Raw genomic sequence first — 17406 nt, 5'->3', positions numbered from 1 at the left:
AAGACAGTTAAATAATTACAAAATCAATACTTTAGATAGGAAACAGATTAGTTGAAAATATAACATGTAAGTTTATTAATTATATAATAAAACAGCTTTCTTATCAGTGAAAAATAAAAATTAAAAGCTTTGCTTTGAAGCTTGAGAACTTTTATTTAGCTAATGGCTCCCTAATAAAAAGAAAAGAAAGATCCATTTGAAGACGCGAGGGATCATCCTGTGTCATCTCAAAAAGCCAATAACCACCTATTCTCTAGTTTGATACTGTGCTAATAATTCACTTTCACATTCAGAAGAACTCCTTGGGCCTGAGCCGGAAATAGCTTTTTCAATTTTATCAAGCTCCCAGAAAAAAACCTTCCACAATCTCAAAAAATGCCTGGCTGTTCCCACATCTGATTTGTATTCCGCAGTGGGCCATCACCGCTATGTGCCTGACAAAAATATTTTCAACATAAACGCTACAGCGGTGGGGCTGCTGTAACGTTCTGATTCTCAAGAGACCCTGATATTTTCTTAAAATAACATTCGTTACAGAGATGCGATGAACCTGCAGGTATCAATAATTTTAATTAATTTTAAGCACATATGTAACTCTTCTTTAAACCTCCGAGCGACAAAACAAATCGACTAGACTCCAGAGTATATGATATTTGTTCAATTAGCTCTTTAGTTACTTGTTCCTGGCAGCTGGAGGTCTCAGCTTAGTCTCCTCTCCCTGTACAAATGTACGTGTCTGGTTTTCCTGGCTCATTTTCAAATGAGAATGGGGCTGCTAGAAGCTAGGCGAACATTCCCATCTGGAACAAGTCTGTAGAAGCCATAGCAATGGATGATTCATTCTAATGGTGACCACAGTCAATCAAGAAGCGTCTACCAAGGGCTTACTATGTGGCAGGTGCTGGGGATACAAAGAAAGGCAAAAACACAAAAAAAGTCTTTGCCCTCAAGGAGTTTACATGCTAATGGTGGAGGCAACCTATAAATAAAGAGGTGCATATTCAACAGACATAGAACAGGAGGGAGAAAACCTCAGATCAGGGGATTCTTGTTGGTGTCATGGACTCCTTTGGCAGCCTGGTAACACCCACAGACCCATTCTCCAAATAAGGGTTTAAATATACGAAATAAAATATATAGGATTACTTAGGAAATCAATTACACTGAAATAGTTATCTTTAAAAAAATAAAACAACAGCTTACAGATCCCGATTAAGAACCCCTGCCTTAGATCATATTGCCAATGACCTACAAGCTTAATTTGAAAATTCTAAATTAAAATTTTCCTCCTGTCACCCTCAGGACCCCACTTCAGCCTCATATTCTTAAAAGAGATGACATCTTATTTAGGAGAACAGTGAGGCTATCTGATCTGAACACTCTCTGTTTCTCAATCTTTCTTCCTCTTCTTTGCTAAGTCTCAGAAGAGAGATCCACTAGGTAGGCACTCTTAAGGCTACTTTTTCTACCTGGGTCCTTCAATCCTCTCCCTCCCTTTTCCTGGGTCATGCTCCAGCAATCAAATAAATCCTCCCTTTGCTCTCCAGAATCTTTGTTTTCTTTTACTTATTGGCTCCTTTTCAGCTGCCTATAAGCACCCTAGTGTTCTCAACTCAAAATAAATAAAAGTCTTCTCTTGACCCTTCTACCACTTTGAGGCAATGTATCATCTAAACTTCTTGAAAAAGCTGTCTATACTCAATGTCTCCAGGCCTTTACCAGCCCCTTTCCCTTTAACACCTTACATTTGGGTGTTATCTCCACCCTCAAGCCCCACCCCAAGTACTCAACTGAAAAAAATTTTTCAAAAATGAGCAAACTTAATGACATTTGACCTCTGTGCAGCTTTTGACAGTATGTAGCACTACTTTCTTGGCTTCAGAAAAGCCATTCTTCTGCTTCTTTGCTGGTTCCAAAGTTCTGTCTGTCTCTCTTTTCTTCCTCAGCAATCTCACTGATTCCCATGACTTCAGTGATCATCTGTCTATGCAAATGCCTCCCAACTCTCCATCTTTGGAGCTGACTTCTCCCCAGAGCTCAAGGCTCTTTACCTGCCTATAGGGTTATCTCTACCTGGTTGTACAAAAGGACCCCAAAACATAAGTTTATAATCTTTCCTCCTAAAGATGTTCCTCGTGATTACTTCTGTATTTGCCTGTGTTACCATCATTTTAATAACCTGTTTCCCTATCTTAACTTTGGAGTTATCTCTTACATTTCCTTCTCTCTCACTTTTCATACCAAATTATCAAGTGTTATCAAGTCCTATCTACTTCTAAACATCTCTCCATATGTTGCTTCCTCCTTTCCCCCACTACAGAGTGGGAAGGTTAGGGAGATGAGGCTAAAAAAAGTGGAATAACCAAATATTAATGGAAGACCTTGAATATCAAGCATAAGAATATGGTTGGTAGCAGTTGAAGATTTTTTAGCAGAGGAATGATGTGACCAGATCTCCATGTGAGAAAGGTAAAGCTAACAGAAGTTTCAGAGATGAATTACAAAAGACAGAGTCAAAGCACAAAGACCTATTGGCCAAATCTGGGCATATGGTAATGAGGAGCTCTTCTAGGTTAGTAGTAGTGGGGGAAAGGAAGAGGCAACATATGGAGAGTTTTATCAGTAGGTAGGACTTGAAAACCCTTGATAATTTGATATATTTGAATTTTTCTTCCTGAAATCCTAGGATGATAAAATTCATAACCAGAAGGCATCTCAAGGGTCAAATCATCCAAGCTTCTAATTTAATACACCAAAAAACTGATGTTTAAGAAGGCAAAGATAACTTGTTCAAGATGAGAGAGGAGAGAATGGCAGAGGTGATGTTCTAAGTCTGGTCTTCTGATTCCAAATACACAGATCTTACCAGTATATCCCATAACTACTTTTGAAATGTGACAAAGATTTCTCTGTTAGGCTGCCTCCTTAGCCTGTTCTATTTTTCCTGTCAAATTTTGACTTCTACAGGTCCAACTTTATCCATTTCATGATGGTCTTTCCTATTTCTGTGACCTAGAATCATGAGTGATACATATCAGTTCATGCACACCATATATTTAAACGTTATTTCTTTATGACATCTCCCTAATGATTTACATCTTGATATTTAACAACTTTTATTGGCTTGGGGGGCACTTTTGAAAGTACTGATGATGGCACCCATATCAGTGAAGAGAAACTACTCCCCCTTTTGTCTGAGAAGAGCAGATGTCCATCCAAAGCTTCAGTAGCACTAGGAGAGTGGACTTTTTTTTTTTTAACTGAAATGGAGTCACTGAATTTAAGGTGCTAAGAATGTGAACTAATTTTTGAGGGATAAACAAAAAATTGAAGAGAATCAAACATGTATTAATGTAGGATAAAAATGTAGTATCAGTCTAAGCTAATTCTATTAATATAATTATACACAATTACTAAAACATTAACTATTCTTATAAAATGTGGTTATTTCATAAATTCAAATCTTTACTCTCTCTCTCCCCTCCTGTTTTCCTCCCTACTTCTACACCTTCCTCATTCTGCATGCACACAGGTAGTTTTCAATTAAATAAAATTCTCATTCACTTCTTGCTACTGTTCAGACATTCAGTCATGTCGGACTCTTTCTGACCAGATGGACCATCCTGTCTGTCGATAGGGTTTTCTTGGCAAAGATGCTGGAGTGGTTTGCTATTTCCTTTTCCAGTGGATTAAGGCAAACAGAGATTAATTGACTTGTCCTGGGACAGCTACTAAGTGTCTGAGGCCAAATATGAATTCTTGTCTTCCTGACTCCCAGCTCTCTAGCCACTGAGCCACCTAGCTGCCCCTTTATCATTATAATTGTTATAATTGATTTTTTAAAAAAAGTTATCATTCATGGTTGCAAATTATTTTAAAAAATCTGTTCTACTAACCTAATTCCTTACTTAGCCCTGGGTAGGAATTTGACTCGACTCTTATCATCTTGCCCAAAATGACATTCATACGATTATCTCTAGACAGCAGAAATGTGAGAAACTAGATGTAATAAAAAACTGAATCTCATTAGCTTAAATGCTGTTTTACATGTTCTTAAGAGTTTCTTTTCCATTTTTAGTTTTCCCCCTCATTTTCTCAATTTTTCACTCTATCAATTTTAGATTAAAAAAAAAAAAAGACCAGCACAAAATTTCCTTTCCTTACTCAGTGAAGCAGGGAGACAAGCCTCAAGGGGTTTTCATGTCAGATACTAAGATCCCGGCATGCTTGCATTCCTATAAGATGTCCCCTATACCTGGAATGTACTCCCTCCTCATATCTACCTGCCAGTCCTTATCTTTCTCTGAAGTTCAGCTGAGGTCCTCTCAATTTCCTTACTAGGGCTCTCACCTTCAAATATATGTATATTTATCTCTATGGCCATTAAAATTAAGATCCTTAATTTCTGTGTGTCCCTAGTATACTGAGCACAATAGACACAATGTTTGTGGAATTCCTTAAATACTGATACTAGCTGTTTTTCCCCCTCCTAATCTTCTCCCAGTCCCTTTCCTCCCTTTCTCCTAGGCTCTTTCTTTCTCCTTTCTTTCTTACTCATTTCCTTTCTCTCCCTCCTTTCAGGCCTAAGGCCCTCTCTTTAGATGATAAGTACAAGCCCGATGTATTTTATACAAACATACCCATTTGTATTCACACTGCCAACTGTAGTTGAGCATTATTATGGCTAAGTGAGACTGGACTAGCTCTTCCTCTGAAGTGCAAGGAAAGACCAAAGTGAAAAGGATTTCCAGCCAATTCTCAGTGTCTCCCTTTCCTATACACCACCGCCTCCCAATAAATGTATCTGATGCGGACTTAAAGTTTAAGATCCATCCAGTCAGCTAGCATTTCCTAAGCGCCCACGAGGTGCCAGGAATTTTACAGAGCATAAGCCAGCAGTCATCAGTACAGTGGAATACTTAGTGGGTGCCTAAAGAATCACAGTCACAAGAAGGGAAGGAATCTCCACAAACCAACACATGCAGCCAATACTGACATAAAGGAATCAATCAATCAATATTAAGCAACTACTATGGACCAGGTATCATGCTAAGCACTGTAAGTAGTGCAGACTTTTAGGAAAATTTAGTAGGATTTAGTTTTCCCTTTAAGATCCTGTTCAAAGGCCACCCTGCTAGATGAATCTATTTCTGATCCATCCAAATGAATGGATTCCCTTCACCCCAAATTATCATGAGTCTATTTTGCATAATCCTGTTGTATATATTCATACATACTGTCTTCCCTGATAGAATAAAAGCTCCTTGAGGGCAGGGGCTGCCTATTATTTTTGTATCCACAATATTTGGCCTAGAGCAGGCACCTAACAAATGCTTGCTGACTGTCTGAAACTTAACTGGGCTCTTGCTTACCAAAGGATTTTACTTATGATATTATGGCTTATTATAATACTGGGAAAAACAATTAAAGTAGGGCAACTCAATGAGATTTTCCTATCTCTGTTATTACACAGAGTAGGTTAGGAAATCTTGAGTTTCCCTTTTTCAGGAAGAGCTTAAATAAAAGCCTGTCCTGAGTTCAAATTCTACCTCGGATGTGTCCTGAGCACATGATTTAATTTCACCTTCCTCATCTGTAAAATGGGGCTAATAACAGATAATAAAGGAGATAATAAAAGCACCTACTTCAGAGTTATTGTGAAGATCAAAAGAAATAACACGTAAGGCAATCTGCCAATTTTAAAGCTCCAACGTAAATTCTACCTAGTATTATTATCGTTATTTTATTTTCATCACGAAATTCATTTTTATCATCAGGCTGACATTATTATTTGTTAGCATGTTGCTACCCTACACTCTGAGCCTGTGCTCAACAGGATCTGGGAGGGAGAAGGCAATTCCAATTCTCTTACTGGTTTGGAACTTAGCTTCCTCTGAATAGTCCCTGCCATTTCACTGACTTGCAATACTCCTAAGACTCCTGCCTAATTTAGCATTTGTTTCTTGCCCTTTCTTTCTTTCAAGTTCCCAGCTACCATTCTGGATTTGTCATTATTACTTCACAGTGGGTCCCCTAACAGCAATGAGTTCCTGCCACCTACTCTTGTGGCTCACTTAATAAAGCAAGAGAGTCAATGATCCATTACTGTGTCTCATAGCCCTTGGAAGTACTTTACCAATTTATTCCCTTTTCCCTTCAGCATAGGAAGGTAAAGAAAGGTATACTGAGAATCTCATCAAGTCTGTGTGAGAGCCTCAATTAAAATTTATAGCCCCTAAAATTCCAGTCTGTGGTTTCATCACTCTCAGTTTCTGTGAAACTTTCTCTGCTCTGCAGTTAACTTTACTGCACAAAGGACTGACTTGCTGAAGTTTCCCTCACAGATAGAAAAAGGAATGGTGATGTTTGGCACTTGTTATATTACTGAGACAAATACAGAATGTTGGACTTGGAGCCCTGAAAGATCAGAGTTCAAATCATGTCTTTAACACATATTAGTTATGTGATTCTGAGCAAGTCACTTTACCTCCATTTACCTCAGTTTCTTTATTTGTAAAATGAGGATAACAGTAGCATCTACCACACAGGACTGCTGGGAAGTTCAGATGAGATAATGTATGTAAAGTGTTCACAAATATTAAGGATCTATACAAATATTCTCCATTATTATTAACAAAAACATCTATATCCTATCCTTGTGTGTAAAATATATAATTTTGCTGCATAAATAATGAAATCAAAGGTTGGAGATTTTTTCCATTACGTTATACCCCTCTCAAAAAGAATCACTAAATTAAATCTATGTAGGTCTACATAGGCCTCAAGGCTTTCCATCAGTTTTTCTATGAGAGGCAGCATGGTTTATTGGAAAGAACTTTGGATTTGGAATCAGAAGCCCAGCTCTGCCATTTAACTAGCTGTGTAACCTTGGGCAAGTGATTTAAGCTCTTTGGGTCTTACTTCTTAATCTCTATAATGAAGAGGGTAAAACTAGATGGCTTCTAAAAAGCCATCCCAGCTCTAACTCTATGTTCTTAAGATCGTTCCTCCCAGACTTATCCAATGCTCTTTCTCAGTCCTTCCATATGGTTCCTCTATTCTAGTCAAGCTTACAGCCTCTAAAACACCATCCACTGATTCTTTTTCTGGAAAGTCTTTTCTTCCATTTTCTTTATTAATATTGTTCATAAAATCCTTTAAAACTTAGCTTATTAGTCATATACTCCAGCAAACGTTCCTCAATTAACTCTATTCTAAAGAAACAGAATTAAATTAATTTGCATGCTCTGTTTTGTTTTACTTTGTAATTGTTCTTAAGTTCATCGCATCATAGCTAGAGAGCTGGAAAGGGCCTTAGAGGTATTAGACTCTTTTTTTTTATGATTTAATAGCAGAATGGATCCATGATCTCATCATTCAACAAGCATTTATTGAGTGCCTAATATATGCCAAGCTCTAAAAAACTAGGTGCTGGGAATACAAGAACCAAAACAATTCCATCAAAATGAGTGCTCCTTCCAACAGGACATTTTATTTATGTATTCTATTTCAGTAACGTTACTTTTGCTATGTGGTTTTTTCAACATACTTGAGGTCTTCCTCTAGTTCTTTTAACATATAGCTACCAGTATACCATTATTTATTTATTTGTTATTATTGATCATTCTCAATACATGATCAACCTCCTCTTCCAATCATAAATTTCTTGGATCCTATCTTTTATAACACTCCCTATGCAGAAGTTATCATTGGTCATATATTTCAGGTTGATCCCACCATACTTTCCTCCAATTACCTTTGGGTCTGCATTTTGATTCTCAGACTAACTATAATGTACCATAATTAGTAGCCATATAAAATCATTCAAACAATACTGGTGTTAAAAAAGCGAGGATTTGCTTTGAAGAAGCAATGTAAGACTGGTGGCAGTACTATGTCATTTCTAAACTTCTCTCTTCCTCTTGTCCAGAGGAAGGAGCAGGATGCAGAAAAAGAACACTCAAATTCTAAGTCAGAGAAACTGAGTATGAATCCTGGCTCTCCTATCTATTCTCTGTGTGATCTTGGGCAAGTTACTTAATCTCTTTTGGCCTCAGTTTCCACATCTGTAAAACCATATTGCTAAGTTTCCTTCTGAATCTAGATTTATGATCCCATTGAACTTTGCCCAGCTGAAGTGTCTTTTCAAGATTCATGTATCAGTGAACCAGCCTGGTGGACATCCTCACCCAGCTGCATATCCTAGACTGGACAGTAAGAATACAGGCTGAAGCATACTATTTTCACTTTATTTTTTTGTTTTTTTTTCCCTTTTGTCTGTTTCTTCTTTCACAATGTGACTAATATGGAAATATGTTTTACATGACTACACATCTATAACCTGTATCACTATATCAGTGAAGGATAGAGGGAGAAAATTTGGAATTCAAAATTTTTTAAATGAATGTTAAAAATTGTCTTTACATGTAACTGAAAAAATTGAAAGAAAGAAATATGGTACTGTTTTTGCTTCTGCTGTTAAATTACTAGAAGACGTTGGGGAAGGCCCAACTTGGTAGAAATTGAGGAGAGAGATATGGAATAAAAGCTGAATACTTAATAAGGGATGGCAAATGTGAAAGTGATTGAAAAAGTGGTTAGATCATGGGAAAAAGACTGTGGTATCTATGACCAAATTTGGCTAAAGAATATTGATTCAGTGGTAGTTGAGGGACAATTCAATTTAATTGCCTAGAGAAAACAAAGTTCTCTTTTGAAATAGAGTCTTTGCCTATTTCGGCTAAGCTTACTTGGACTTTTTGAACTTCCAGGTGAAGTTAACATGTATTATATGCAGATAATCATTTCCAATCAGCATTAACATGAATTGGTGAGGATTTAACTGTGATGGGCTATACACATGGATGGAAGACAAAGTGTTATGTTAGACTGAGACATGAGGGGGGGTTTTTAGATTCAAATTCATCTTGGGGAAGGGATCCAGAGGAGGATGATCAGGATGTTGAAGAGTCTTGAGATCACACATAGGAAGAATGTTTGTAGTAACTGGGGATGTTCAGCCTAGGGATAGAAGATTTAGATGGACTGATATTGGAAGGACTATGAATGAGGGACCATTAGGTTGTTGTACTTGGCCCCAGACAGCAGAATTAGGGGAATGGATGAAGGCTGGAAAGAGGTGAGTTCAGAAAAAAAAAACCCAAAACACAGTAATTCCCTACTAATCTAAGCAGAGTAGGCTCCTCCTCAATGAAGTTCTTTGAGCAAAGATTGGATGGGAATTCATTAGGAATGTTAGAGAATGGAATTCTTACTCAGATTTCAGTTGGACTAGATGTCATCTGAAGTCCTTTTCAACTTGGACTGTGATTTACTCTTCTATCTACTTGAAATGTACTGGACAAGTATAATGTTATACATTTTTCTTAAAAAGTATCAGGAATATAGAGGCACATATTTCCCATTTAGGAATTAAAATACATTTTTAAAAAGAACTGAGACTTAAAACTTTACTCTTATTGTACCATCAGTCATATGAAATCATAGTATAATCCCAGATTAAATAGCTCTTCTCACAAAGATGCTGGATTTTTTTTTTTTTACTGTACCTTTAAAAAAATGGAATCTAGGGACTGAATTATGTGGCATCTTTGGGGGAATCGTTTGAGTCACTGAAAGAGAAAAGACATTAATTCCTGAAGAGACCTAGACAATTAACTGTTATGAAGAAAGAATATATGAAAGACTTGAACAGTTAACTCTCTTGAAGAAAGAGTTTGTAGGAGACTGACAGTTACTTGACATTGGAGGAAGAGTCTACTAGTGAGCTGGAAAGTTTACTGTCATCCTTGAAAGAGTCTGAAGAGTTATTTTGAGGAAAGTGAATGTACATTTCCATTTCTGTGGAGAATAGAACTGAGTTAATTTTTATACTTTAGAGGAGGAAGACATTTTTATGGAGAAGATATTCTGAAGGGAATTTCTGAAGGAAACCAAGACATATTAACTTCTATCCAGACCCAAAAAACCTAAGTGCTGTATTCTTAGGACAGATGTGCAGTTAACTGACAATTCTAAGCAAAACTGAGTATGACGACATTTTGAGAGGACATGAGTTAATTATATCTTAAAGGAACTGAATTATATGACTGCAGTTCCAATGTTTTGGAGGAGTCAGCAATGATAGCCAATGGTAAGAGAATTCTAGTCAACAACTTCTTTCACCTACTTTTCCAAGGCACAAAAGTGGCTCTGTGATTTTTCTCACAGAAAATGATTTCAATATTTATTTCTGCCTTTGCATTATGTATTATCATTAACATGGCATTGTTAAAATCAAACTGTGCACACACTTTGATCCAGCAATACACTACTATTATGTCTGCACACAAAAAAAAGCAGAAAAGAAACCTACAAAAAACTTTATAGCAGTTCTTTTTGTGGTGGCCAAGAATGGGAAATTGGGGAATGGCTGATCAACTTGTGTTCTATGAAGAAAAGATAAGGAGGTGAGTTTCAGAAAAACCCTGGAAAAACTTACACGAACTGATACAAAGTGAGCAGAACCAGGAGAATACTGTGCACAACAGCAGCACTGTGTGATGACTGACTGTGACTTAGCTCTTCTCAGTAAAACAATGATCCAAGGCCATCCCAAAGAACTCATTGTGGAAAATGCTATCCACCTCCAAAGAAAGAAGTGATGGAGTCTGAATGCAGGTCACTCTTCACTTTATTTTTTTCATGTTTTTTTTTCTTTTGATATTTTTCTTCTTTTACAACATGACTAATATAGAAATATGTTTTACATGATTGCACATATATAACCTATTTCAAGTTGCTTACCATTCACAGAGAAGTGAGGTGAGGGAGGGAGGAAATTTTGAACTCAAATTTTTTTTTAAAAAAGGAACATTAAAAATTGTCTTTATATGTAATTAGAAAAATTAAATATTATTTTTAAAATGGTATTTTTTTTACTTTTTCTTCATATCCCTACCACTTAGCACAATGTCTTGCACATACTAAGTGCTTCATAAATGTTTGCTATGTCCATCTAGATCCAGATATTTGGAGTTTTGGTTTGAGAAGGGGAGGAAGAATTTTATACAGTCTTATCAAGGTAGTCTGCAGCTAACTGCTTAATGAGAGATTTTAAGAAATAACTTTATTATCAGATAATAATATTATCCACAATAATATCATTATATTATCATATATAATATAGATCATATTTACTAAGAGTTCATTAAGAGAAAAAAGATGCCTAAAGTAATGTCAGTAGCAGAATGAAGGGAGGGTATTTGGCATATGTCCCAGAGAATATCTGAGAGGTTAGTCACACTCTGTATCACAGTATCCCTATACCTACAAAAAAGCTCTCCTCTATGGAACTGTTAGATTAGTATTAAGTGTGTCTGCTACACTTTTATTATCCAAGAAATGCTAAATAAAAGAATTAAGGGACTAATGAGGATAAAGGAAGCATTTTTCTTCACAGAAAGGAATCCAAGTTCAATTTTCAAATAAATAGCCTACTTTGGAAGTCAAATGCAATATCGAGTATTATTATAAAAATTGTATTCAGAATGACTGAACTTAAGAGGCAACATTGTACAGAGGGAAAAGCTCTGGTTTTGAAGTAGGAAGATGTGGGTTTGAATTCGACTGGTTACTTAATAACTATGTGTTTTTGAGGACCTGCTTACTTTCTTCAATTTTAAAATGGTGTTCATATACTTGCCCTACATTTGTTACAGTGTAATTTAGCATATAAGATAAATAACGAAACTTATTTCAATGGAATGGAAAATCTCTTGGGAAACTGCCACCCAAACTAGGATGAGATTAATCAGCAAAATCTGAAAAGGCCAAAGGAAAAAAAAAAAGAAAAATAGGCTTGTAATTGATAACAAAATTATATTTATACAGATCTGATCTGTCATTTTTCTTTAGAGTTCTCTTGACACAGGGCCTCTGAATAGCTAAAAAGTGCTATTAAAATCTGCTGGGAGTTACAGAAGGTTTTTCTATAAATCATTTTTTTAAAAAACCTAAAACATTGAAATCGACTGAAATGGTCTTACCACTACTGATGAATAATTCTACTAGCTGATGCTTGGAAAAATCAGCATCCACTTCAGCTCTTACTATTTCACAGGTGAATCCTGCCGCTGTTTGTTTTTGCTGTGTTCAAAAACAAAAGACAAATTGAGTTTCATAAAGCCATACACCCTCAGATTTCTGAAGGAAGATGGTGAGTATGTGAACTGTCCTTACCTTCATGCAGAATGCAATCTGATGTGCTATGTAGTCTTGTAAGCTACCTTCTGGGCCATGAAAGATAACATTGTGATACTGTTCAACCTGTTGAGAAATTAAGAGAAGATCACTTATGAAAATGCCACATTGGTAATAAATATATTTGTTTGTTTGTATGTATGTATGTATGTATATAAAACATTTCATAGATTTATAGATATCTATTTTTATGTGTAATATTGGCCTTCTGTACTCTTTAGATATGGATGAGGATAGAAAGAAAAGCAGAAAATGCCTCATTTTTCCTTTTCTAACCTATTTTTAAGACCAAAATGTAAGTCCTGGTTCAGTCCAATATCCTTTTCAGGTGCTGAACAGATGTCTGTTGACTTAATCCCAAATTATGATAAATAAATTCTGATTTGGTGTCCTATAAGTATGAGGCAGACATAGTAAATACAAGGTCAACAAGTGAAAGCAGAGACAGGTTTCCAAGACTTGCTAAATAGCTTGCCCCTGAGATTTACAAATATATTGCTTAGTTTATCTTGGTTGCCCTCTATCTAAATTGATGAGGGTGTCTCAAGTGCAGAAAACAAGAGTGTTCCATTCATTATCACCATTCTGTCACATTGCTTTCAGAGTCTGAAGATTGATACTGGGATGATATAACAGCAAGGCATCCAATCTCAGAGATAAGATGTCTTCAATTTCAACACCTCATTTGTTCTCAGATTGTAGGTTGGCTGGCACTGCAGGCTGGCAACATTCAATTCAGATTTTCGATAAAAGGGTCATTGAGGAACAGCAAGCCCTTTGTGTTTACATAAAAGGTGTACACTTTCAGAATACTCACTAAGTCATACAAGCTATTATTGGACACTCTCTTCAACTCAGCACAACTGTTGTACAGAATAGCTCCTTCTCTCTTATCAAACATCTATGTATGTATGTTGAACAGTGTTCAAGATCTGACTTAGAGCCCTCAATTTATTAGTGGGTGGTTACTTTCCTGCAACAAAAATGGTCCTCAATTATATTTCCCTGACCAGGGAACAGATCTATAATTACCACAGTACTTCCAAAGGGTTGATATACTAGGCGCACAGAATGCAAACAGTTCATGCTTCCAGCAAGGAGAATCTTATGATTAAGCATATGAATGGCTTAACTGCATCCCCAAATAGATTTCTATCTCTATACAAATGATCATGACAAAAAAGCCGAATTCCTGTGGTTCAATTGTCCCATCATCTATCTGATGACATGCTTCTATGCCCGTAACACACTGCATGTGTTTTCCATTATTCTGCACATTATGGCTAGATTCATTGTCATGATCTGTACTGATTACTTTTATTTGGATATCTTTAGAGTCTATTCATGAATGCTTTATCACATTTCAGTTGGTTTTGTGAGTCAAATGTCTTCTGGAATAAAAGGAACAGGTTGACACCAACACTATGTTCTCTTTGGTTTGTTTTCCTTCTTCCCCTGCAATCAATGGCTTTCTTTTGAATAGATGCTATTAGAGAACATAACACATTTGTAACTATTTTGGATTTTATGTTCACAATGTTTCAGGACTCCAAACATTTTTGAACAAAACCTTGACTCTTCTCTTATTATTTTTGCTGTTCAAAAGGCAGATTTAGATTGAGTTTTGATGATCAAGAAAGCTTGAAAAATATTAACAGAAAATGGATTTTTCAAAGCCAATAAAACTGAGATAATTCTAATCTAATGTCTCATGTTTCATATATAGTAATTTCATTACAAACATGTCTGACATTCCAATTTAAAGAACTAATTTATTCATTGCTTGAAATCTACACAGATACACGAAGGATTCATGGAAAACACCCCAATGAAAAATTTGAACAGCTAGAGTTTAGGAAATAAACAAGCAGAATGCCTTACATTTGAAAAGGCTGAAGACACATTTCCACTGCTGAGAATTCAACAAATATTTACCCTGCAAGGTGATATTCTGGGTCTTTGAGATACAAAGACAAATACTGAATGATCCATGCCTTCAAGAAGCTTACAATTTATTAAGCAATCATGAAGGCAAACTAAGGTGACTAGCCACTGTGGAGCTGTAACATGGGAAGGGAGCCACTGTCTGGATAGCCTAGGTCTTTGAATCATGGGGATCTGAAGATAAGAACACATCTTGCTAGCCACATAATGGTATACTCTATCACCTTTTGCTATCTGACATCTCCTCGACCCCTCAAGTGCCCACAGGTACCAGAATTTCTAGTTGCAGCACTGCTAACAGAACTGACCTTCTAAGTTCCAAGAAGGCAAAACAAAATGTCAATTAAATGCTTTACAATTACTATAGCTAATATATCACTCTTTGAAGCGGTTAGGTGGTTCAGTGGATAGAGTGCTGAGCCTAGAGTCAGGAAGACTCATCTCCCTGAATTCAAATCTGGCCTCAGTTTCTTCATCTTTAAAATGAGCTGGAGAAGGAAATGGCAAACCACTCCAGTATCTTTGTCAAGACAACCCCAAATGGGGTCATGGAAACTGAACTGAAATGACTAAACTACAACAAGTACTCCTTAGTAAGTCATTTTCAAGGTGTTTTTCGTCCTCTATGTACATTTTACACAGAGGCAGAGTGGCATTGTGCATACCCAATGAACTGAAATGACTGAACAACAGCAATTACTCTTTAATAAGTCATTTTAGGGTGTCTTTTGTCCTATATGGACACTTTATTTAGAGGTAGAGCGGCACTGGGAATACTGAACTGAAAGGACTGAACAAAAACAATTACTCATTTTTTAAAGATGCTTTTCATCCTATGTGTACACTTGCTATAGAGGTAAAGAGGCATTGCGAATAAGTGTGATCACCAGAGTTTCTACAGGAAACCTTTCCTGATTCTTCTTAATTCTAATGCCTTGCTTCTGTTGATTTCTTCCCATTTATTCTGCCTACCACTTGTCTGTACGTAGCTGTTATCTCCCCCATCAGAGTGGGAGACAAGGACTGCCTTTTTCCTTTCTTTGTATCTGCACTGCTTACCACAGTGTCTAGAACACAGCAGACACTTAATGTTTATTGACTGATCATGTAATAGCAGTGTGAAAATGATAATTCCCATGTTTGCAACACTTTAAAGTTTATTAAGTACTTCCCTTAATGCACTAACCCTATGAGGAAGCCCATCCAAGTGTTAGTATACTCATTTTATAGATAAGAAACTGAGGCTCTGAAACACAAAGTGGCTTTCCTTAGATCACATAGCTACTAAATGTCAGCACTTGAACTCAGCACCAGGCCTTCTGACCCCAAGATGCTTTCTGTTAGCCTCTTCCACAGAATAACACAGTGCAGCAGATGCTGAGTACAAGAACTATGATAGCACACTACCAGTCGGAGGTAGTTCTGTAGCATCTGGAGAGGGATCATGGATGCGTACGTCACACTGCAGAGGCAGCCTTCTTGAGGTCCTGTGGGAAATAATACACAGCAGGGATATCAATTCTTTCTTGATATGAAAAAAATTATTAGGTGACATACAAAAGACTTTAAATGTTTCCTTATAATAAAAGTGGTACCCAACTATACCTACCTATCGATATACAAGAACTTCATCATCATAACATTGCAAAGCACTTTACATACATTCTCTCATGTGAGCCTACAGCAACCCTGAGATGGAGGTGCTACTATTAAACCCATTTTATAGGGTAGGGAAACTGAGAGAAAGGGAGGGTGATTTACTTGTCCAGGGTCCCATAGCCAGTAAGTTTCTGAGGCCAGGTTTGAAACAAAATCACCCCAATTCAAAGTCCAGCATTCCCTCTACAGTGCCACCTAGCTTCCTTCTATCAGACAATGCCAGTTTCATAGCAAACATTGCTTCCCCACAAAGAAGTCTGAGTTCAGGATCTGCCACACATATGGGGAGCTCAGTACTAATTTTCTTCATGGTTTTCACAAGGTACTTTTACTCCTTTAATATAAAAGCTTGAGGTAAGTACCAATCCTATTTCATCTTAGGAGAATCTTATAGAATATTTATTTCAGTGATTTTCAAAAATAAACATAATAAAATTTCACTAAAAACTGAAATTTATAATAAATCTGCAGTATTTCTGATTCTTTGACTATCTAAAGTCTTAGTGAGGAATCTACTCTGAAGTGAGGAATTGCTTTAAGTCTCAAGAAATTTATGATTTTATCAGTGTGCTTTCACTTTTGGGAGTCTAGTAATTCATGCTATTGTTAACAGTCAACAGTTATCAAATACCTACTATGTGCCATGTACTGTAGATACAGACAAAAGGAACTGACTGTGGAACTGCATTTTAAAAATTAACTTGTGAATAATACCGTAAAGTATTATACTTGGAAATGTTATTAACTTGAATACATATATGTATGCCTTAGTTTATAACATGTTATATACTTGGAGGTAAAAATAATCATTCTCCACTAGGTCCTGTTGGCCTTCCTCTAATTATCCCAAATGAAAGAGGTTTTATTGCAATCAGAGACAAAAGAGTAAAGCATCATGTCAGGCCTCAGGATTGCAGGCTTTTTTCCTTTTTCCTTTCTTTTAACTAAATGTCATAGATGCCCCCTTTCCATAGCAGAACCACAAGAAACAAGTCAGATATAAAATAAAAACTTAGATTAAAATCTTTCTATAGAGTGAAAACATCCATGGGCAAGGGCTATCTCACTTTTGTATTTGTACCCCTGATCAGTTTCTGGTATATAACTGGCAATTAATGAATATTTTTTGATTTATTAACAAATTGCTGCAAAAAAGGTATGTACATTTTTCAACCATAAGATTTGTGTCGAGAGCCTTTACCTGACAAAAACACAGTTATACGGTCAGCTTTATTTTTCCTCATAAAATCCCATGGAGATTGGGGCAAAATCTGGCCTGTTGACCATGACATATTTCCTGGTTAAAAAAATAAAATAAAATAAATGTTGAAGAGAAAATGTATTATTGTTATCATCATCAATTATTATTATTTACCATGTAATCAAATTTATGAATCCATTTAACATTTGATCAAGTTCTGCTAATGATCAAGTTCTTAATGATACAAAAATAAACTATGCTAAGTGACAGGCAAATGATGTCCCCACCTAACAAGATTTTAGTTGATGCCACTGTTACTAAGTTTGACTCCTTCAACTTCC

General features: G+C 36.3%; 1 protein-coding gene across 2 annotated transcripts in view; it reads right to left on the bottom strand.

The window, feature by feature from the left end:
* Positions 1-17406, bottom strand: part of CTTNBP2 (cortactin binding protein 2) — a 191432-nt gene that overhangs the window by 54768 nt on the left and 119258 nt on the right. For both annotated transcript variants that reach the window (XM_072652951.1, XM_072652952.1), the window contains exons 11-14: positions 17066-17161; positions 15613-15692; positions 12241-12327; positions 12048-12147 (exon numbers count right to left, since the gene is read on the bottom strand). In XM_072652951.1, coding sequence (XP_072509052.1) covers positions 12048-12147; positions 12241-12327; positions 15613-15692; positions 17066-17161 — 363 coding nt within the window. The remainder of the gene's footprint in view (positions 1-12047; positions 12148-12240; positions 12328-15612; positions 15693-17065; positions 17162-17406) is intronic.

Source organism: Notamacropus eugenii, chromosome 3 (assembly GCF_028372415.1).
Source record: "Notamacropus eugenii isolate mMacEug1 chromosome 3, mMacEug1.pri_v2, whole genome shotgun sequence".
Classification (NCBI taxonomy): domain Eukaryota; kingdom Metazoa; phylum Chordata; class Mammalia; order Diprotodontia; family Macropodidae; genus Notamacropus; species Notamacropus eugenii.
The sequence above is the reverse complement of the archived record's forward strand: the minus strand, read 5'-3'. Positions and strand labels throughout refer to the sequence as shown.